We start from the raw sequence: 24,245 nt of genomic DNA, 5'->3' as shown, positions 1-24,245 counted from the left end.
TTCTCTAACAAAATTTGGATTGATGCTGTCAACAGGAATTTTGGTTCAAATGGAGAATGAAGGTTGGGAAGCCATAAAAGATTCTTCAATCACATTTGCTCATGAGAGTTTCTGTTGTGAATTACAATACATACAGAAAACCACCAGCAACAGAGAAAAACTGCAACAATTGGATTCAGCTGCAAGAGCGTTGATTAGGTACACTTAAAGAAAGAGAACTTAACAAATGCATAAAAAAATTAAATAATGACCAAATGTTCAGGTCAATACATTTGGACTACATTGTCCACAATTTATGGCCGATTCTGCATTGCTTAACTCCAGAAATATGACAGCTACAGTACATGATGAACTGCTGTGTGTGATATTTTCCTCTTCGGTGGTTTCTAAAGATCCTGCATGAGATTATTTTCTTTTCTTATCCTGACTGAAGGTGAGGGCAACCATCTCACTTAAAAAACCTGTGAGATTAGTCAGCAATGTTTAATACTTTGCTTTAATAATGAATTATTTCTTGGTATCACTTGAATAAATTCTGGTCAGTTTTGTTAGGTATTTAACTCACCTTTCTGCTCCATAACGTCACACTGTAGGGAATCTTAAAATAAAATGCATTACTGGAAGACAGAACATGCTTTAAAGAGAGCAATACATGTACAGTTTTTACAAAATGATCACTACTATAATCATACTTTGTTGGCAGTTCGATGGATTTATGAGTATGCTGTTGTAATCATACATTTCATGTCAACATTGATATCTAGCTGTTTAAGGAGAACTCCGGATCGATGATTGAGGTCATATGGCTAGTCATTCATACACTCCTGATATATGAAATACTTCAGCATGAAAAGGTTAACATACCCCAGAGAATAATCCACACTTTGAGAGTAATTTGTAGGTAGTTTTGTGATTTTACTCAAGCTCTTGCCTGGTCCTTGATAGACGTTGCTGGTGAGAGAGAATGGCAAAGGCGCTTCTTTTGTTCATTGCTGCACTTTTGATGTCAGCTATGTCTCTCATTCTGATCGCTGCATGAGAAAGTGGTGTAGATGTGAGGCGAAAAAATGGAAATGAGGCACCATGACTCTGATCCTGCTCTCTGAAGTCTACAACGAGCAAGACTTTCATCCACTGCAGTATGAAAGCATGTCTGTTTTGTGGGGCATTCTGCTGGAATAGAGAAAGCGCAGGGCAGATAATTCCCTTTTAGAACAATAAGAGGCATGATCATTAATACAATTCTTCAGGTCAGGGGGGTTGACTTTGGAAACGCATCATTGGTGAGCGGCATTTGCCAAGAAATGTTTCCGTCTATCTACATGGTTTAAAATCCCAATAATATTCAGTAAATGGTTTTTAAAAAATCAGGGCTTCCGATGCCAGATAAAAGGAAGCGTTTGATACAAGAGCTTCCATTGAGAGTGTCATTGATGGTAGGAGTGTGGGCGGGCTGGAGAGCCTGGTCCGGAGGTGGGCCGATGGAGGGGGGAGGAGCTGGGGGTCATACGAGGACTCAGCTCGCCTGTCTGAAGACGCCACAGCAGTTCCTCGTTATTGCGACTCAGCCGCTTCTTCTCGTTGCTTTCCTTCTCCACGTTCACTTGCAGGTTGGCATTATCTTCGGAAAGTTGCCTGAGATACGAAGAGGAAGAGGGAAAAGTCAAAACATAAACACCATGTACTATTGCTGCATTCTTTTCAAAGGCATCATACTGGAATTTCCAGCTGCAAGGTCATAGTCGTAATCTCTGTCCGTTACAGTGTCCCTGCGTTCATAAAACTGTTTAGCCCTCTGCTGTATTTGCTTAAAATAGTTCTCTCGATGCGCATAGACAGTATAACCCTAGATGGCTATACTGAAACAACACTGCACTGTACTGTAGTATACTGTACTATACTATACTATACTATACTATACTATACTATACTGTACTGCACTGTATTATACTGATTACAAGGTTGTATGGAAGACAAGAAAAACAACAGTTTTTTATAGTAATATTATGAATTCTGGCAGTATAATTAAAAATGTACATATCTTATATTTCATTTAATGAATGTACCTTCTAAACCTTCTTACTTACTTACTTATTACTTAATAATAATAAAAACCCATTTATAGAGGGTTTTTCAAAGTACTCAAAGGTTAAATGATCATAAAACAACACACCAAAAAAATACAACAATGTTCATAATATAACACACACTACTGATTACACAATAAAAGCAGTTTAAGAGTTGAGTTTTGATTTGTAATATGAACATGGCCAGGTTGGGGCAGTCTATGCAGTGTTTGGGGAGTGAGCTCAAGAGGGAGGGGGCAGCTATGGAGAAGGCTCTGCCATCATAGGTCCAGGGCCAGGTCCATATTGAAATGCTGCTAGAATTCCGATCACTTGTTTAAACTTGTATGCATTCAAACATATCTGACCTGGACACAGCAAGGTTCTTGTCTATTCTCTCCTTCAGGTCCTCGTTCTGCTGCTGTAACACCTGTACTCTCTCCTCCAGATACACATTCTTTTCAGCCTGCTCAAAAACACAGGAGAAAAAGTGCACAACATTAAATTCTTCAAACGTAAAAGTAAAACAGGCAATATGACGACTGATATGGGTTAACAAAGGAGACAGTTCTACTTTATAATACTGGGGGTGCATAGGTTCTTTTTTGTCACTCGAGGCTGTCATTAGCTTACACTAGATATTTGTTGTTATTGGAATTTGAAAGTAAATCAAAGAAAAGCAGAAATTTTAAGCCTACTATTTTCTCCAGTTCTGAAATCTTCAGTTCCTGTTGATGAATTTGTTGATTCTTCATCTCCAGAACTTCTTTCAGACTTTTCAGGTCCTCGTCAATGTGTTTGTACGGTGCCAAAGCATCCTGGAAAGAGCCGATAACATTAATGAAAACCACTACCAGTCTTTAAAACACTAACAAGTTCTTTCCAGGTACTGTCACCAAAGCAGTCAACATAATGGTCCTGAACTGTATCGTGCAGCAGTTACCACAATCTGCTCATCTGTGCTCCTGCGCAGAGCTTCTTCAAAGCGCTTGGCTCGATCCCTGAGGCTACGATTCTGAAACGTTAGCGTGTCCACCTGATCCTGGGAACCAGACAGATATCAACTTGTTAATTACTGTCTCTGAAAACAAAATGTATCATTCCATGAATATGTAAAACAAGATGTTTACCTGCAGTGACAGTCTTATCTTTTGAAAATCTTCTTCCAGAGACTTGGTCTGCTGCTCATGGGCCATCTTCAGATCTGACGCGAAAAAAACAACACATCATTATCTCATCAGCAGAGTGAGTCAGTACAGGAGAGCAACATGTTTGAAACATGGCACTCACTCTTCACAGTCCTGGCATGCTCCTCCTGCAGAGTGGCCAGTGTGTCATCGTGAGCCGTCTCCATCTCCATCAAGGAAGCCTCATGGGTCTCACTCATCTCCTCAATCTGGAGAAGGTAAACGAGACTTCTCATATCAGATGTAGACTAAATAGGCCGGGCTTCTAACCAGTCTCCATCGTAACACACACACCTGCTCTTGGTGTTTGACCCGAAGCTCCTCCAGCTCGGCTCGTTGTTGGGCCTGCAGGCTCTTGGCCTCGGCCACGTGCTGCGCCTTCAGCCGCTCCTCCAGCACTCCCAGCTCCCTCTGCTGCTGAGCCCGCAATCCCTGCAGCTCGGCCTTAAAACGACGCTCCAGTTCCTCCTTCTCCTGCTGCAGTTGCTCCCAGTGTGCAACACTGAAAGCTGGAAAACAACGTAGGGCTTTAGTTTCTTTCACTAGATCAAAATTCAGGTGATGAAAGAACTACAAAAGTAACAACTTTGTTTCAGGAATATACAACAAAGTAAAACACTTTAGTAAATCCTTTATATTGTTATCATGGCATTAACATGTCTGCACGATTAACCCTTGATATTTCTTATTTTTTTCTTTATGCCCCTTTATTGGAAAATATTGATTAAATTAAGAATACATAAGAAATCCTAAAGCAGACCAAGATGTCCTAAAGTTTGATTTGAAACAATGAGAACAGGGTTAATGGAGTTCGATCTGGCTAAATCCCACGGTGGTATACTGTATAATACATGATATGCAGTAGGCAGGGTTTCCCTGTGGTGCCATGTCTATCTGTGTATTCCACTTACCCACTTCATCCCTGATTCTGGCGAGCTCCAGGGACAGTTCCCTCTCCTTCACAATGGCACTCTCACTCTGAAATAGAAACACATACAGTAGTGAACATCTCTGAACTGTACAAACACCTCCACTGCCACTTTTTTTATAATGATATATACCCAGTAGACAGGTTATTAGGTGCGTCAAGTTTTTAAAACTGACTTATATGTTATTTTGGAGGTTTGGGGTTCTGTTTAATTGTATTCTCGTATACTGAGAGGTGTTTCTAATATTATTTCCACCCCATTTATATCAGCGAGGGAAATACCTCTCTGGTTGCAAACCCGGGAACTCTAAGGTGACACTGCAGGACACAAAGCCACTCTGCTGCAGCTCAATAAAAACAAAATACTTTGAACCTAAAATACTAGCATTCAGGTTCATGTATATTAGAGGATTATCGACCAAAAGGACGTCCCTACTACATATGTTTGTTTTTATTTGCTGTTTCTATTTCCATAAATATTAATCCATCACACCTGGTTTAATGATTATACCTTGTATGCCATATAACAGCTCAGTTAGAACACATTTTAACGGTGTGATTCACAATACCTATAAACCATTTCGTATCTTTACCAAACCAAACACCAGAATGTTCTATCAATAAAACAACTTCTCCTGTTGTCTATCTCCCAGGACACAATGACATGACATTAGCTTGGTCCATGACACTTTTGATTATATTAGATGATTTACAACAATTATAGACAAAAAGTACACATCATTTTCACTGCAGCAGCACCATTTGACATCAGTGTCTCATCAATTTCACCATATATCATCATAGAAAAGGGTCTTACGTCAAAGTACAGTACTTCAAGAGTCAACTACAACATTTGTGAAACACACAGCTGCAAAGACCGTCTCCGGTATCCAATGGAGACTCATAATGTGTGACACCCTCAGAGAACCTCTTACTCACAGAGGACGACACACCAGACAGTTAATTGACTATTGATCATTACTCCAAATATGCAGAGAGCCAGCTGTAAGCACACTGTTGCTTGGAGAGAAATCAGAAATCACAAAGCAGTGCTTATGAGAAACAACGAGAGAGAGAGTCAGAGAGCGGTGGGTGAAATATGTATGAGACAGTATACAGCATGCCTAGGCAACAATGATGTCACCCTCTAAGAGGTTTTACTTGGAGTATACAGTCATCAGGGAGGGACTGACGTGACCTCATGAGGGATGAAGGATGGTCAGCAGCTTTTTTCTTCTCAGCTCCACCTTTGCTCCTTCTCATCATTTGCCCAAACCCCCCCCACTTAGATCTCCAGGGAGTTATGTGACATGCATTCTAATTTTCCCATCTGACATTCAGCCCAACTTAATCTATTATAAGGCTGCAACCAATGGTTGTTTCCATTATTGATTACGCTGTTGATTATTTTTGTGATGCTTGTCACCTAAATTGATTTGTCCAACTAACAGTCCACAACCCGAGGATATTCTGCCACCAATGATTCTGCTACTAATATTCGAGAGACTGGAAACAGCTTATGTTTGGCACTTTCCCTTGATACATCAGAAAGGATAACAGATTATCAAAAACAATGTTTTCCTCATATTCTGTCAACTGACAATTAATTTCAGTGCTGTTCATTTTATTATTTTTTGGAAAATAATGGCTATCTATGGTAAGGGTGCTCATTCTCAGTGAGCTACTGTAATGAGTTAATTAACCTCTCAAAAGTCTGCACCCATGTAATCAATCCAGTTTCAGTCAGAGCATAAAAACCATCCAATGTGCAGCTGATTTTTTGTTTGGACTTTTAGTCCTGACGCTATTCAGACTCCAACTCACAGAAAGCTGCAACTACGGCATGAATTTTATCAAAAAACTCAGCAACATTGATTATGGAAGAGACTAACTCATTGTTAGCGAAAGTTCTTCTATACAATCAATGGCATGTAATCATCATGACTTACAGCAGCATACATACAGTAAGGACAAAATGTACAGTGTAAAATAGAGAGACTGTCAGAATATAGCAGAGCATAAATAACATGTAATGTAATGTCCCTGAAAGCTCTGAGAGAAAAGAAAGAGGGACAGTGCGACAGACAAGCCTGCTTTGACTCAGCATAATCATGCACAGCTATACACACTATCTACCAGCTCTATCTCTAGGAAAGGAGTGAATGTAAAGCTCCTATAGACAGACACACTCAGCCCCCCCCCCTAAACACACATGCGCACAACCACACATGCAGACACGAATCTTCAGAGCTGAAACACACTTGCTGCTTTCAGGAGATACTGTCTTTACCGTTTGGTCCAGAAAGCACAGAGGGAGGAAATGGAGCCTACAGCAGCAGTGGCCCATACTAGGCTAGCAGACAGCAGCATCCCTGAGACGACTGTGGAGGCAGCAGTGATAGATGCGAGTGCCAGGGAGATACAGAAAGAGAGGCAGAGGGGGAGGGAACCAGGCAAAAGGAGGAGAGGGGAGGAGAGATGGAAAAACCAAAGACTCACCTCGTTTCCTGGTTTTTGCGACCGACCGTTTATCCCTGCTGGAACAAAGACAGCCCAGCCCACCCCGGCTCTGCCTGCCTGCCTGCCCTCCCCTTACGCCCCCACCAACACGCCCCGTATCACATTCACACGCATGGCAGCGAGCAACACACACACACACACACACACACACACACACACACACATGATGTGCAGTCTTTTGCATCTTTGAGAAAAAACTAAAAGAGTGAAGTAGGAGATGGTGGGGGAGGGAGATGATCAATAAGCGGCCAATTATTTGCTCTGTTACTCAGCTCAGAGAAAATAGCTACATGCAGGCATTTCAACACATACATACGCTTCATGGAAAATAATTTCTTCTAGACAGCTCTGACTGAAACAATGATGACCAAACTGCAGCTTTGGATGCTAAGTTTCCTGCAAAATGTTTAACTGCCAAATAAAACTCAATTTATTTACAATATAAAGCACTTGGTATGTTGCTGCAAAAGAACATTGGTCTATTTTTCAATCAGTCTCATACACACATGAAGGCTTCTAAAACATCCTCATCATGTTTGTAGACGTCTTAAAATTCAGAACAGAGACACGTACAGTTTGACCAGTAATAAACAAAGCAGTGGTGCTGGCTAACAGGGTAGAGGGAGGTGGTTCATAGATGGAAGATCTAAATCTAGCTTCAGCTTTCACAGCAATATCTTAGCCATTATCCACAAAAAACCCAGAACTTCTCCCTGAAGTCTATCCCTGCTAATCAAATCCAGACATAAGGCTGGCTATCAAGTTCACCTGTAGTTTGCATCTGTAAATCACTGCACATTTTATCATAATTTGTGACTGCAAACTAAAAACAACTTTAAATATTAAAGGAACATCTTTAAAGAGGGGTCCAATCCCTGTTTGCAGTTATATCTCGGATGCACATATTTCAAAGTCTTCCAGTCGTCAGGCCTTAGTCGGGGTACTCAGCCGAGGGACAACCAGTCTTACAAAGAGCACAGCAGGACCCAGGCAGGCAGCTCTAATCTCATCTATCTACTCCCACTGTACAGCAGAACCCGTGGGTGGGGCTAGGAAATGGATGAGATGCAAACAGAGGACCACGGAAGGGGCAAGAAACAAAGCGCTTAATCCAGGTTTGAGAAGCAGAACTCACTCAGTCACAGTGTGCAAGCAGACAGGCTTTACCTTCGAAAGGTGTATGATGGTGATTCTGACACCGTTGTCAGTGATTATCTTAAACAACAGGAAAATATTTGTGACACACATCAAACCCAGCTTTTTGAAATAAATACAAAATGCATTTAGATTCCATTGAGTCAATCATCCAGCAGCTGTAGGACAGACCCAACATAAAATACCACACGGACAAATATCAATTTATAAACATATAATGATAATCACATATAATTTACTTTGACTACTGGAAAACTCTTTGGGAATCTTCAGTATTTCCCCAAACTTGATCTAAACTTGTACTGACAAATCCTGCTGCTTCAGAGTTACTCTCAACATATTCAAAAAGCCACAACAATCAGGTTTTAAAGCGTTGTGAACAATGCAATGCTGACAACAAAAGCCAGATGGTGCAGGTGTCATTTGTGCTAGTGAGTAGTGTCACCCTTTGTAGTTCCATTCTGAAGCTCGCAACAGCTTTTCCTTTGTAGATTTTGAACAGCAGGCCTGTGTGTATGAGCCTCGAACAAGACTGCAAAATGCATTGATCCCAAGATGAACCATGCAGTGAGCTTCAATTAAGGCTAAATATGCAATAACCATTACAGTAATTTGTTTGCATGACACCTCTAAAAAAATTCAAACAACATTCTGCTTGTTTTACATGCCACTGCCTATTAAAAAAATGAAAGTTAAATAAAATACAAACCATTTTCTAAAGCATTCTGTTTAGCTTTTATATTTATTTCCCAACTTTAGTGAACCACTCTTTCTATTTCAATGTGGAATAAAAAACAACTGGCAGAGATTTGCCTGATATGGGCTATTGTCCATCATGATGAATGTCAAACTCACTTCATCAAATGATGCTATTGTTACCCAATAATGCAGCTGCAAGCAAGGGCTGTTTTCCTGCTGAACATCCAACTTTCTAATGTAATAAAAAATGATTTCATGACATATCTGATACATTTCCTTGGGAATCCAATGCTCACAAATCTAAGATGTCAGAGCCTCCTAAAAGGGATGTGACACGTGCTGCAGCCGTGTTTTACAGTTTAGGCTGAGATAATTTCTCAAAGAGGAGGTGAAACCAAGTTTGCTTGCCTGTTAACCCTGCTGAGGTCCCAGAGCTCTGCTGTAGCCTACCTTGAGGCAGAAGTGCTGGGTAGTGATGCTGAAAACATCCAGGCACAGGGAGGCCTTCTTTAACTGGGCCTGAAGGCTCTGCAACTGCAGGTCCTGCTGCTCACAGCGTTCCCGCAGCTGCTGGATCAGAACCCGGTCCAACTCCTGGGCCCTCTCAGTCCGAACAGCTCCTTGAACTGCTGCTGTCCGCCCACGAACTAAAGCAACATAGAGCAGAATGATGAACAAAGTATACTGAAATATTTTCACTCGTAAATTAAAGACTTAATGAAATGTTTTAAATTAAGGAAAATAAACTGCCATTCATGAGTAGATCATATTCAAAAGCAGTAATCAACCATCTCCTTCGACATATTTGCATTGGCAAGAAGAGAACCAGAGAAGTAAGCACAATCTAAAAAGGAAGATGCAAATTGCTAATAATTTAGGTGCATTTCACTGTTTTATATCATAAACTGTACTTTGGATAAGATGACTTATTTATTTTCTATTTTTCTCCTCTTCATTATTTTTTGACATACATTAAATTAATAATGGGAACTAACCAACAGCTTAATTGGTAATAACAATAGTCATTAGCTAATAGCAATACCAAATAGCTGAGTTACACTACAGATAATATCAGCAGTTAGTTACTGTCAGCTTACACACAAATGAATGGCTGATCTGAACCACAGTGGTTTATATCCTCCATCATGAACAAATGGTCTCACTGTTACTCAAGTCTTCTCACTGCTCAGACCAATCAGCTGCAGTTTACTCTCTCACCCCTAGACACTGATAGTGGGGAAATATATTAGTGCATCATGTCTGCAGTATCGACCCTTTTATCACCTGTACCAGAACTCTACCCAGCTGTTATTATGTCAGCCTGCTCCCTGAGAAAAGGACAAAATGCTGACTTGCTGTGGTAATCTGACCCAGCAGGATTGCTACTGAAGGAGCCATCGCAGCATTACAGCTCCTGCAGCTTGTTGCTATGACAACAGCAGGCTGCCATGGGTCTGGTAATAAAGTGTGGGGAGGGTGAGAGAGAGAGACGAATGGAAAGAGTGACTGTAAATTTTAAAGGTACAGTAGAAGATGATGGTGTTGCACTATTGACGGCTGTCTTCCCCCTTTGTACCATTTTGGAACAAACCAAACATACAATATCAGATATGTACTGTATGTGCATACTTATGTGCATACACACACACATACACACACACACACACACACACACACACACACACACACACACACACACACACACACACACACACACACACACACACACACACACACACACACACACACACACACGTGTAACACTCACCGGGGGACTGTGGCTTGGGTGAAACAACTGCAAATCGTTTAGGAGAGGACATTGGAGGCACCGCAGCCTCTACGTCCCTCTGTATCTCCCTCCTAGAGGCTGCATAGTAAAGAGAAATTTTACATGTTTTAGGATGCATCCATTTGAAATGTAATACATACATGTTTTATTTTCTCTAATAAATATTGTTTTCATAAATATATATATTATATATACAATATATTATTACACATTAGTACATAATCATGGTTTAATAGTAGTGTAGAGTTACATTTGAGGTACTTATACCTCACCTAACTATTTCTATTTTATACAACATTTAACTTCTAAAGCACTGCACTGCTTTATCACAGGACATTATTATTTTTTACTCTTTCCTCTTAAATTGAAATGACATTTAAGGTAAACAAGTCAGTTTGCGTACATACAAAACATATAGGTTTAACAAATTAAAAAATAAATATGACACCTGTATGCCAATTGTTTTTTCAAAGATTCTAGCTACAACATTTTGAACAAGATGAAAACTTCTAGTATCACAACTAGGAAAACCAAAGAAAAGGACATTACAATAATTAAGATTAAAACTCCAACTTTGGTTTATACCTTTACAAAAGAAAAAGGTTGGGAACTACTGGTGCAAACCACAAGTGGGGGCACATTTTAGTGACAGTGTAGTACAGTCAGTGGCCACTAGCTGGAGTTGCTGCTCCACTTGTTCACACAGGTTTTGTTGCAGGAATCTGATGCTGCTCCTGGCTCACAAAGAAGTACATTCTGTGGCCACTGGATGGTGGTGATACTTCACATTCAACACATACCACAAGGCGCACCAACTAACAACAAAGAGGCCTACATCAGCAGAGAGGGAGTACATGTATGGTACTGTATCACTGCTCTGATGCAATGCTAAGCAACAGTTAAGAAACATTAGAGCAGGACTCAGTTTTTAGGTTCATCCTGTATCCGATCCCACTGAGTAAAACACAGATGGCCATAATGTTGCATCTCAGACAAGAACAAAAATGGTCAAATGCCCTGACAAAGAACTTGTGGTTGAAATGTTGGAACGTAAGTCATTTATTTAATGGTACCCAATCTTATATTTACATTAAATTACATACAGATAAGTGGCCTTTTTTCCAGTTTCGAAAATAGAATTTACATTTTACACCCTGCTGAGAACGGTGAGACGTCAACCAATGAAATGAACGCAAACCTAAGCGTCTCATATGTTTATGAGTTGCCTGACGCAGGTAAGGCACTAAACAGCAGAAATTCCCCTGGTTCTGCCTGGCCACCAGCGTTAAGGTTAAGTGTTATTTTTAACTGAGTACAACAAGCCCAATATAGAATGCAAGTCTGAAGGTGAAACAGTGTTGTCATTACAGTGCTGGGAGTTTCCCCTGACTCTTACTTAGGAATGAATACCAACATGTGATTTGAGGGCTACAGTTCATCTGTCATAAGCTACCCGTATACTACATTCCAATGCTAAGCTGCCACCACCCTCTAGCACTCGCTCATCCATCCAATCTCAAGGGTCGAGTGATCACAGGACCCACTGACCTTGATCTGGGGGTTGTGGAAACAGCAGCACAATGATTATTACCTCTGGAGATAGCTCCAACACCAAATACACATTCAAATGGAGTAGTGGGTGTGTGTTTCCACGGGTTACGTACCAAGCGGGGAGCAGCACTGCGGCGGGAGACTGCGGCGCTGGAGACTGGGGGCGTTGGGAGGATGAGGCCGACTCTGAAGATGGGAGGCTTCACTGGGGGGCGCTGTGGTGTTGTGGAGATGTGTGTCATCGCTGCCACTGCCGGGATCTGCAGAGCAGGGAAGGATGTTAGAGCAGAGAAAAAGGTAGTCTGTGAAAGTGTCCAAATCTTTTTAATTTACCATTCACATGGATCTATGAACCTTGTGACGCTGAAAAGGAATGAGCAGGGATGGATGTATGGATAAAACACAGGCATCTGCTTTCAGTCACTCCGTGTTTCCACTTCTTTTTTTGTTTGTTGCGTGAGAATAAAATGGTAGAAATGTTGTTCATCTCAGTAATTTACTGTGAATCGAGACGTATTAATCAATACTGGGCTGCACAAACTCCAGTCATTTGATCCTTCTAAACTATTCCTGACAATATACTACAAAAATAAGTGCAAGTTTGCTTAATATATTGCTCTTTTGATTGAATTTTCACATTGAGTCTTGTTTCTTATGAACAAAGCTATAATTTAGTTAAGTCTAAGTTCATTAAAAATTAACGCTGTGGGATGGGAGCATTGTAGATTTAATTAGTCAATGCAATACCTTTTTTATAATTTGCGTATATTATGTCCAAATCATCTCTCATCCTTTCCATGTAGCATTGCTTTTGTATTTATTGGATCACGTATCAGCAGATCACTAACTTTCCTTGGAGAGTAGTTTATTTTCTAAATTGCAAAAATTCACTAAGAGTAGCAAAAAGCAGAATGCTGCAAACATCTTAATTATTCATCACAGCTGTTATTACCCCTCTAGCTTTCTGTGGATATGAAAGGCTTCGATTTATAGACAAACTGAGGCTGAAGCAGGAAGTAGTCCAACAGAGAATCATCCCTGAGAACAAACACCCCCACCATACGAACAGGGAGATCTTCACTGTTGTTACACATTGTGGTTTTCTTTCATCAGAATAAACTCTTAACTGTCTCTGGATACCAGCACTACAGAAAATGCAGCATTTAGGTTTACTTTGTCGGTGCAAGTGAAACCAGATAACTCCAATTACTTATCATGAAATAATCAGTTCCTCAATGTCAATAACTCTGCTGGCATGTGCTGCACCTATAGATGCATCAGCACTCTCAGAGAGGAAAGGAGGACAGGTTTGTGTCCTTGAAGTAAAATATAATTATTCTGATCTGAGAAAGAATAAAACAGAAGGTGGTTCAAGGAGCCTGAAATCACAGATGAAACAACAAGCTGTTGTAGGAAAATATAATTGAATACACATTGCCTGAGTGCATCCTCCAGTGGGATTACAGTAACCCTCCTCACTGCAACAGATTCACCTGGGAGAGTCAGCAGATGCTTTTTTTCCAAAGGCGTCTTACTGAAAGTCTGAGCCAAGAGGCAGATTGGTTGAAGCAGTCGGTTGGAGGCTGACTCGCACTGCTGAATGCTTGTTTCTAACGTGCATGTACAGTACAAATCCATCCCCTGCTGTAAGAATCGACTTATCAGTGTTACACCAGCAAGAAGGATTGTACTCTGCTGGTGACTAATCCATGTGAGAAACAGGTTGAGAATAATAAAAACAAGCAATTTTGCATTGTTTTTGCAATAACGTTCATCTTTATCATGTCTACTGGATGAACAATTCGCAGATATTTTGTTTCTCAATAATACTTCCTTATTTAAATAAGGATTAACTTATTCAGTTAAGATGAATGGCCTCTTTAATGCAAATATTGAAAATACACAATTTCAGACAGATATCGTGAAAATATATAAAGTCACATGTAGATTTTTTTTCTTTGTGTCAGATTACTTTAATACAATTATTTTTTAATATCCAATCGGAAGTGACAGCAATAAACATGTGATGCAATATAAGACTGCAGCAGCACACCAATGTGAATTCTGTGATGGTGTATGTCTCTTAAACTTTTTGTAATAAAGCCAGAGTACCATATAGTGCAATTGGAATTACTCTGGAGTGTTCCACCTCACAGATTTTATCAGATCTCCTCTTGAAAACAGTCCGGGTACAGACTTTAAGGAGAATTGTGTCTGGTGGTCTTTTTTTTCCTGCAGGACATGACAGGGTTGAGGGACTAATCCACAAGAAAAGAGGCTTATTATTCACAACATGCCACAGAGATTTGTGCTGCTTCAACTGCTTTGAAGTCTCACTTGGAACTGGTACGCTTGGTACAAAGTTGGATTAAAAAGTAAAAGTCACCAGTAGCTGTACCAAGTTCCAATATGTACATATTAAATGTAATGCTTTTGGTCTAAGTACCAGAACACACCTATGACGCGTGAGCATGGTCAGATTGTGGCTCGTTTCGAAGGTGAAACTTTACATACATAGTCAACTATAACCGACCACACGATCAAATGTAAAACAGACTTTATGGAGGAAGGATATTTAAAAAAATCTGAATCAGAGAAGCCCCGCGTCAGAGCTCAGTGCCGTTACGCACGGCCGTTCACTGTGTTTATCTTTATTAAATAGATTAAAAACACCAGGCTGCTACATTATAACCACACAGACCTCTCCACGCATCAGACAAACTCGATAATCTGCTTTTTTTTTTATGAAGACTACCAGGGCTCATCACACTCTTATCCAACTTTCTTTTTACCGAAGTCTTAAACTGGATGCGATCGGGAAGTGTAGAGGACATTATAGCCACACCTTCTCCACATCAGACAAACTCGATAATCTGCTTTTTTTAATGAAGTAGCATCTCATGTTGTAGCCTTGAAATCCATTGCAGGGCAACGTTGTAACAAACAGTGTAACATTTACTAAATTATGGGACCATGTACGTGAAGTTCTATTAGAACAATTGTTAAAATAGTGTCGTCCGATATAACCATACGGTTTCCCCAAATCAATGTTTTCATTTTCTATCGGCAACTAACTCATGGTAAATAATACTCATGTGGCGTTGTCCGCAGAGTCAGTTATTTCTGCTGTCTTGTGTAAAAACCAAGTAAACTACAGAGAATAAAGATGTGAATGGCCCTGGAAACGTTGCAATCATCAGGTTCACATTCAGTTAACATCTAACCACTGTGAGTGCAACTGGTAAACACACTGGAGCTCCAAACACACTTGTGTTTTCCATCGAAGTACTGATCCACAAATTACAACAGACACATGAGCATACTGTGTGCTCATAACAGACTCCAGCAGAGCTAACTGGACAGATGTGTTCAATAAGTCACCAGCATCCTAATGATTTACTCACTCCCAGTCACAACTTTTTTGCCGAAGTGTATGCTCCGTGAATGTGGCTGCATTCAAGGCCTACGGTGGCATACTAATAGAGCAGCGCTGTACGAGCCAACAGCCTGAAGGCAAACACTGCCATGCAAGCTGCCAGTCATGTCGATGCTGTCTGAGCTACTCCCAAGCGTTTTACTATCTGGTAGACATCCATCTATTCATTAAGGCAGCAGAAAGGAACACAGGAAATGTGTCATTCAATTACAAATTCAACAACAGCTCCACAGAGAAACTAACAAAGATGGCGATTAAAGACAGAGAAGGTCACACTTACACAACTGCAGGTTATCATCTTGAGTTGTCGTTGTCTTTTGAAAAATGGTACAAAATAACCCAGTAAAGTGTACATTGGAGACTCCTAGGAGGGATGCTGAAGCGGAAATAAAGACCATTATCTGACTTGACTGTGGTGAAAGTTTGAGGAGGAGATCCACAGGCAAGAAAGAGGTTGGTCGGAGGTGTCGGAGTCACCACAGCTTCACAGATGATCCTCTCATACCACACCCTGACTCTCTCTTTCCGACACACAGCGCAGCCGGCACCACTTTTTCATTTCAGAGGATAGAAATAGGGAAGAAGAGACTGCTGCTGACATGTGAAGTAGTTTCTGCAGTGAAGGCTGGGGGGGGCGCACCCTGCATGCAGCAACAGCTGTTTTCTTTTTTCCCACCCAATCGGAGGACCCTGCCTGCTCCAGAGGCTTTAGGCAGTGTCTGAATTCAGCAGGTCAGAATAAGACAGTAAAAGTGATGAGTTGTCAGCTGTTTAAGGCTGGAACAAATGTGGTGACACTTGAGCGAGGACAACACAGTCAATGCAGATGCCACAGGGACACTGTGCAAAAGACCAATCTAAGGCTTATCTGGACATTTAGTTTGAATTATATTCAATTTAGGTAAATCTGTATTTGTGGTCAAAACTACCATAAGTAAAGATTCTGTACAGCTGTTTTAGGATCATGGGATGAATGTGAAAAAGCAGGAGGGGAAAAAAAAGTTTTTTCACAGTATGTCTAGCATTTTTCAGACAATGGTTGGTTTGAGTCAGCACTATGAACAAATTAATCTGCAGTAGCTCCACGTCGGAACAAACACACACACACACACACACACACACACACACACACACACACACACACACACACACACACACACACACACACACACACACACACACACACACACACACACACACACACACACTGTGTTATAAACAGGCAACTTCTCAGCTTGTTATGACATATTTCCTATATCTCTCTTACACTCAGAGATAATAAGCTTGTCAAGTGAATTTTACCAGCATTGATTTCTCTAAATGAAGACATCAGGAAGCTTTAGATGGAGCACCAGGATCTGATCCAGATTAAATGCTGCAGTACGCAGGCTGAGCAGAGGCAGCGGAGGGCGGACAGAGTGACTTAAAAACGTGGAAACCTCTGTGGTGCAGCAGCTTTCAGTGCCTACTTGTGATAAATGCATGAAAAATGAAAGGAAGTGAGCGGCTGTTACTATAGTAACTGAGGATAGCAGGGGCAGCCAGGACTGCTGGATGACTAACATGGAGATGTAGATGCAATATAAGGTAAATGTGTAATATAAGGCAGACATATGAGAGAGAGCGCTGTCTGTCGTCTGAAATATTTGTGTCTGAGTCTCTCACATTTTAAGCTAAAGTAGTAAAAACTTTATAAACCAATTCAAAGGGAACGTATGCAGAGGGCGTGACTCACGCTGAGAGGCCCGGCTGGGATCACTGGGACTGCTTTCGCTTGACTGGTTGCTGGACACAGAGGAGACGCTGGAGGTCCGGCTGAAGCCGAAGGTGGACAGACGGGCAGCTGGCAGGGCGGAGAAGCCTGGAGGACGGAGCCCAGACTGGCCTGATTTGTGCAGGACACCCTTGGGGCCGGTTTCTGGACCTCTCTCTCCTGACCTCTTTTGCTCTCCTGGAGGTAGATGGGAAAATATGCAATAAGACAGAAGCATTGTTTGCGGCTGTGGCGTAGTGGAGAGCAAGGTAGTTCTCCAATCAGAGGGTCGGTGGTTCGATACCCGGGTTCGGCAGTCGATGTGTCCTTGGGCAAGACACTTAACCCCAAGTTGCTCCCGAAGGCTTGCCATCGGTGTGGACTGGATGTTGCATGAATGTTAGTTAGAGTCTGATGGTGGCACCTTGCATGGTAGCCTGTCATCAGTGTGTGAATGGGTGAATGATATGTAATATACTACTGATTGTAAGTCGCTTTGGATAAAAGCGTCTGCTAAATGACTGTAATGTAATGTTTGAATCTAAAACTAAAATAATTATTACCTTTAATATAAATAATGGAACAAGATTTATTGGGAGGAGATATTCAGGAAATAAACCGCCAATTCCACCACTGATACACAATTCACATCTGCTATGAGCAGTAAAAAAAGGATTCATATCACTTCAGCTAATTCCAGGCAGCTATAAATACGACAAACATGGAAATTCAGTGATGAAATTACTCATAAATAAGAGTGCACCATATGCGTAAACTGGCTAGATTCGGAATTATAATGTGAGCATGTAGAAATTTGAAGTGTAAAGGAGGCTAGGATGTGTGAGATACATTGCAATCAAATGCTTCACACTTCAAAGAGTTTAGGTGCCAAAAGCTAAGCCTCAAAAATGAAGCATGACCTGGAAAAAAATGAGGGAATTCATTCTGCAACCCGACAAGGAGAGGAGTGGATGTGCACAGAATAGCAAAGTATGGAGATGGGAAAGCTCTCATAAAATTATATTCCCACAATGGTCTAAATGTTTTAAAACCACTATTTGTTTAGCAACACAAGCACGTGAGTATGCAGCGTGTTAAATATGCTCTTGTGTTATTTAACATTCTTTGTCCTAAAAAAAAAGATAAAATACATAGCATAAAATACACCCAATGTATTTTTTCCCTTTGAACCGATAATGCCAGCAGATAAGCGCCTCACCTGCAGGGTCCGGGTAGCCATGGGTGGACGCTCCGACTGCCTGAGCAGACTGGCCTGGGACCGGAGCTGACCTTTGACCTGTCTGCTGAACTCTTGTCTTGGCTGCAGGCTGCCTGGTGACTGCCCCCAACCCCAGCTGAGGCCTCAGGGCTCTGGGTGAGCGGTAGACACTGCCTCCTTCTTGGGAAACATGCTGGGGAGGAACATTACAAAAAGATTAAATCACCTTCCTCAAATATTTCACAACTGGCAATAAGATGATGTATATATTTATGGCATGTGTTGATAAACTAGATTATATTGATTCAAAAGACCATTGTTCACCTCTTCGAGATATTTCTCAGACATTTCCTCATGAAAACTGCCCGACTTCCCACCCAGCCTCTGAGGGATGGTGCTGCTTGGAGGTTTCGCCCCAGTTCCAGCCATGCCCGGAGGATAGTACCCCCCCTTCTGAATCTCCTGTCTATATTTGTCAAACAGCAGGTTGGAGGAACATAGCACCGGTGTGGATTTAGGCTGAGGACCCACCTTTGGATCTTTATGAGCCGGTGGGTTGGAGTAAGAAGACATTCTCAATGGGAGTGCAGAGACTTCGAGTGGGGCATCTGTCGCTTGTGGTTTTGCTTGAGGATTCTTACGAACATAGGTGATGATTTTTGGTCGGACATTTTTAGGCTTCTGGGGAGGAGAAGTCCTCCTGGGTTCAGGCTCTTTCTGTTGAGAAGTAACAGGTTTGGGGATGCAACTGCTCAAATTTGTCCTGCTTGGTGGTCTGACTGTTTGACTTATACCCCTCTGAGGGGAGTTGCTGCGCTCCAAGCTCAGGGCCCTGATGCTCTGGACCTTGGCTGGAGAACCAGGCGGTCGTCTCTTGGGGGAGCAGGAGGTTGTTTTAGGGGACGTAGGAGTGGCTGGTCGACTGGGGCTTCCCCATGGCTTCCTCCTCTCCAGACTTGAAGAGCTGATGGTGACGGTGTTGTCAAAGGAGCCCTGCTTTTTTAAGGTGTTATCAAAGGAAAGCTGCTTCTTGAAAGTATTCTCAAACGATGGCTGCTTTTTGAAACTCTTGTCAAAGGAGTCCTGTTTTTTCAGCGAGTTATCAAATGATCCTTGTTTCTTTGTGGCTTTGGATTCAACTGATGACTGAGTCCCCTTTGTACCCGCTTTGGTCGGGCTATAGTTCACATTAGGGGCCTCGTAAGCTTGTGTGCTTTTATCCATTTTTGTGCTTTCTTCATGTGATGTTTTTGTAGCGTGGAAACCTTTGTGCTCTGTACTTCTCCTTCGATAACATTCCTCCTCTGTATTGGTATTCCCTGCTTTATTTATCTGGTTTTTGTTCTTCCTGTGCTCATCAATGACACCCTCACACGAATAAACTCCATTGTCCACTTGTGCAACCACATCCTCTGAGTGCACTGTCGAATTCAAATTCATGTCCACATCTTCCCTGTGTATTGTGCTTTTTCCAGAGGACAGGGAAGGATGATCAGCTCTATCAGAGGCGTTGCCTGTCTCAGTCATGGTGTTGCCATTCTGGGAGATGAGAGTCAAGTCTTCTGAGATGGTTGAGTAAGGACCAGAGGCCATGTGCCAGGATTCTGTAGTCTGCGTCCTGCAAGCAGTGTCCATAGAAGTGTCCATGTTTGAAAAGGTGGACAGACAGGTTACAAAGACATCGGTTTCTGAGCTTAACTCAGTCCTGGACGGCTCCCTGCCCTCAGAGACATGAGAGACAGTGGATTCCTGCTCACTGGCGCCATGAAGAAGAGCCTTTCTCTCTTTCCTGCTCTTATTATCCTTTACTTGTTCTACTGTAGCTTTGCTGCATGATGAAAGCCGTTCTGGATGCACTTTCCGGTCTGCAAGCCCCACAAAGTCCTCTCCATCCTCAACCAGGTACGCCTCCAGCTCCTGACACTCCAGCATCTCAAACTCAGCCAGATCGGGGTCGTCACACTGGGAGTCTGTACCCCAGATGATGACTTTGTCCTGTTGTGCCGTTTCAGTCGTGAGCCCAGCCAGAGTGCCAGTATCGCCCGCCATCCCGCCATCCTCTGTCTGGATTTCATTGGCGTTGGCATCCCCGTCAGCTACCACGCCACCTTGCTGGTTGTTATTCCTTGATTCCCCGTCACCAAAAGGCTCTCCTTGCTCACTCATTTTGGAAATAGCTCTGAGTTTTCTTGAGCACCCTCAATCACCCATGGCATCAATTACAAAAAAGTCTTTCTACCCGTCAAAGTCTCTAGTGGCACAGCAGGAGCCTAGAATTTATTTTTCACATTCCTTTCAAGTATGCCACTAATCAGAATGTCTAATATCATGTCTAATTAGGAGGATGAATCTTCATGACATCTGGGGTCCTTATCCTGTATTAAAAAAAGATGACAAATTAGAATATCAACAAACAAGAGATGACATAGAAAGGAATCTCCCAGAAACTAGTCAGACAGATAGATTTAGCGAAGTGGTCCAAACATTTGACTTAGGAGTGATACATCTGTAAAGAAAAAATTATCAAAACAAAGATGTGCATTTGGATTTAACCTCTCCTTTAGCAACATGCCGGGTTTTAATTGGCACAGAGCATATTTGACATTAGCTAAAGCTGTCATAAGGAATCAGTGCCTTGGCGTGCAGTGTCAATGTTGATTGGATTCTTTAAAAAAAAAAAACACAAACATATGCAATGAAGTTTGTAAAGGCAGGTTTAACAGTTTGTATATAAATGTAACAACATCTAAATATTTTTGATGAAAATTGCAAATACTTGTAAGGACATATATTGGATTATGGTGGATTTCTAATATATTTATTTAAAACAGGATGTTTTTGTGTGAACTGTAAAGTTTATTATGTTATACAGTATGTGGAATTGTTTTTACTTTTATATACAACAATAACTATCTTTGTGTGCTTTGAAAACAATTTGTGGAGAGAGAATTTCAATTTATTTGTGAATCCTTCTGTGGCGTTCATTAATATTGTGATTGACGGATAATACCAGGAAGGTTGGTATTTTAAGAACAACATAATTTATTAAAAAGGGCCAGAGAGGAGAAAAGATTTCCAACAGGAGACCGTCGACCTCTGAGGTAAAAAAAGAAATTCTACTTACATTATGACATTATAACTACTGCATTGATTCTAACTAGAATTAACTAAGCTAATTATATTTGACTAATTATCTTTGCAGCACCACTGAACTGCATTGAACAGCTTCTATTGGAAAAAAAATGAGCATAAGTGGACACTACTGCTGTCCCTACCTGTGTCTGTTACTAACAGACATGATGTGTCATGCTTCAGCTCATCAATCAGCCTTTCAGTGTAGTTTTTTGAGATTGTCTTCTTAAAACTGTGAATTGTCTCAAGCAACTGTGTTAAGATAATTTACTATATCCGTCAACTGTTATTTTCTACAATCCCTAAAGCATTTTCCTCCTGCATCAGTTGTTGCTTATTGTTCCCTTTTCTGCTGAAAAACTTCTGTAAATACCTGAAATGTTACAAATCCCAGAACATGTAGTAAACATCCAACAACAACATGTCACTGCTTGACAAGAAAAGAAGCATTTTTTTGTTTTCTCTTGCAGAGGAGCTGTGTGGTTGTTGCCTAATGACAGCATGCTGTGCTGTGGGGCGAACAGGTAGCAGGTAAGTCTGTTTGCTCCCACATTAGCTATGAAAGGCTACACATTTACAGTGTTTACATGGAAGAATATATGTGACAGGTCATGTCTGAACTGGTGCCACTGGTGATTATGTGACTTCTCACTTTGGTCATGAGGAACTTGTCACACACAAAATGACACTGATGTGGAACTCAAAGTGTGGAAAGATACGTCAGTACCATGTGGGAATGACTTGCCCTACCATGATAATATATACCACATTGTGGCTCCTCACAGTCAGTACTGATCATAAGAGCTGTGTCTAATAATTGCTATAACAACCCTAATGATTATAAGCAGCAAGCAGGTGTGTTCACTAGTTTTGATAGTTTTGAGTCTCTAATTAGGACTATACTATAAATTGGAAAAACCAAGTGGTGATCCATCTCTGCTGTTTCAATTTATGTCTTTAGCCAAAAGCACATAATAAAGGATGTCTGTGATCTTTCTCAAAAAGCACCTGCACATTAAGTTCAAACCTCGCCTGAATTTGCCATTGTTCATCTCTGATTGCCAAGCTCAGCTAGGTTACATCAGTTAATGTTTTTTTAATAAAACACCATTTTATTATCATGTTTTTCCATTATGTAGTCATAACTGTTAAAAATTGATAGTTTTTGTGTTTTGCTTCTCATTTCAAGTCACAGACCGAATGAAAAATATTTTGTCTCTAAAAGGGATGTCATGAATGCAAATGGAAACGCACACCTTGGGGGCTAAAGCAGAGTTAAACTGAGTTTTCCGTTTGTCCTTGTTAGAATCATCAGCAGGTTAGCATGAAACCTGACTGACCACTGCTCCACCTCGTCTCTTTGTTCACTGAATGTCCAAACAAATTCACGTACACAGCAGGAAATAGCATCTCATTTCCCTTCTTATGAAAATAAAGCTGTTGTTTTATAATAGACTTTGCTGCATGTTTCGAACAAGGAACGTAATACCCATTGTTGACAAAATATTAAATTTTCTTCAAACTTTTATATTTCTGGGAGGACACTTAAAAATAAAACTGTAAGAGGGCTTGCAGACAGCAGTGTTTGACGTACAGGCAAACACACTACACTAAATGCCGTCTCAGCACCTGCAATGCAGAAACCAATGAATCAGATTCCCTTATACCTGCCTCTCCCCCCTCCTCCCTGTCAGGTCGGTACCACACTGTTACTTTACTGCTATTCAACCACATAAAAGCCACAAACTCCCTCTGGGTAACCAAACAACCAGTGAAGCTGTGGTTAAGATTGTCACATGTAGCATGTTGCCTGACAAGAACTGACAAATTGGATAGATGAAGTGTTGTTTGAAGAGAAAAGCTGCAGTAACAGGATTGTTTCTGCTGCAGTCAGTTTCCTTTAATTGATTTCCAACGACAACTCAACGCAGTGCAGACATAACAGTACTGTACATTATATGACACTCATCAGAACAGGGGCGACATGATGGATATGGCTCACTCAATGACTAATGCAAACATGTAACATTAACACCTCCCAGAACCCAAAAATACATTCTTGCTCACTTTAAGGAATCAGTTGGGGGTTTTTTTTGTACCTTGCCTGCCCTAGTTATGTTCACATTTTTCATACTGTGGATTTCATAATTTTCTGCTTCACAGTCTCCTGTGCTGGTTGAAATTAAAGCATTACAGAGATAATTAAACCTTTTAATTCATTTCAACCTCTTTCCCTTCAAAACTCTCTGGGGAGCTGAGCGTTACAGAAAGAGTGCGATGCTGCTAGACTTGCTGACTGAATTGATATTCTCCACTCCCTTTACCCCCATATTCCATTTCCACATACATAGCCCATACTGCTATACTGTATATGCAGGCTGTCACTGTGTTAGGCTCTAAGGCTCCTTCCTTGTTTTCCGCTCACGGCTGCAACGGGGACAGCAATTGAGTAATTTTATGCTCGTACCAACAACATGCTTCCCTGAGCATGTTTCCCCCATCCCCCAATTGTTCAGCAACTCACCCCGTCGCCACCTTCCTCCTAATATGCAGCATGATGGCGAGACCTTCACCGGGGGCCTCTTATGAAATCAGTGCATCCTTGGGCGAGTGCTAGTGATAGTGTACGCTCAAACCACTTCATTTTCTCAGTAAAACAGGTGCTCCTTCAGTGTTAGCACTTACATCTCTGAAGCAGGGCACAGATCGAGGCCTGCATTGGTCCACCAGACTTGAACTTGATGTTTAAACCGGAATCCTCATGAAATATTGACACCAGTCTCCCTCCCATTTTAACGCTTCAGTGGCCC

The 24,245-nt window shown here is 41.3% G+C and overlaps 1 protein-coding gene across 1 annotated transcript; it reads right to left on the bottom strand.

Moving 5' to 3' along the window:
• Positions 1 to 1,427: 1,427 nt before the first annotated feature.
• mtus2b (microtubule associated tumor suppressor candidate 2b) lies at positions 1,428 to 20,469 on the bottom strand. Its single transcript, XM_054606446.1, is given in 14 exon segments — positions 1,428 to 1,635; positions 2,435 to 2,532; positions 2,765 to 2,884; positions 3,010 to 3,108; positions 3,197 to 3,270; positions 3,357 to 3,462; positions 3,548 to 3,762; positions 4,165 to 4,231; positions 9,006 to 9,202; positions 10,318 to 10,422; positions 12,009 to 12,155; positions 17,067 to 17,282; positions 18,304 to 18,529; positions 18,595 to 20,469. Coding segments are annotated over 14 exon segments (3,753 nt in total).
• Between the last annotated feature and the right edge of the window lie 3,776 nt (positions 20,470 to 24,245).

This window comes from Anoplopoma fimbria, chromosome 1 (genome assembly GCF_027596085.1).
Source record: "Anoplopoma fimbria isolate UVic2021 breed Golden Eagle Sablefish chromosome 1, Afim_UVic_2022, whole genome shotgun sequence".
Classification (NCBI taxonomy): Eukaryota; Metazoa; Chordata; class Actinopteri; order Perciformes; family Anoplopomatidae; genus Anoplopoma; species Anoplopoma fimbria.
Note: the sequence above shows the minus strand (reverse complement) of the source record. Positions and strands in the feature narration are given on the sequence as shown.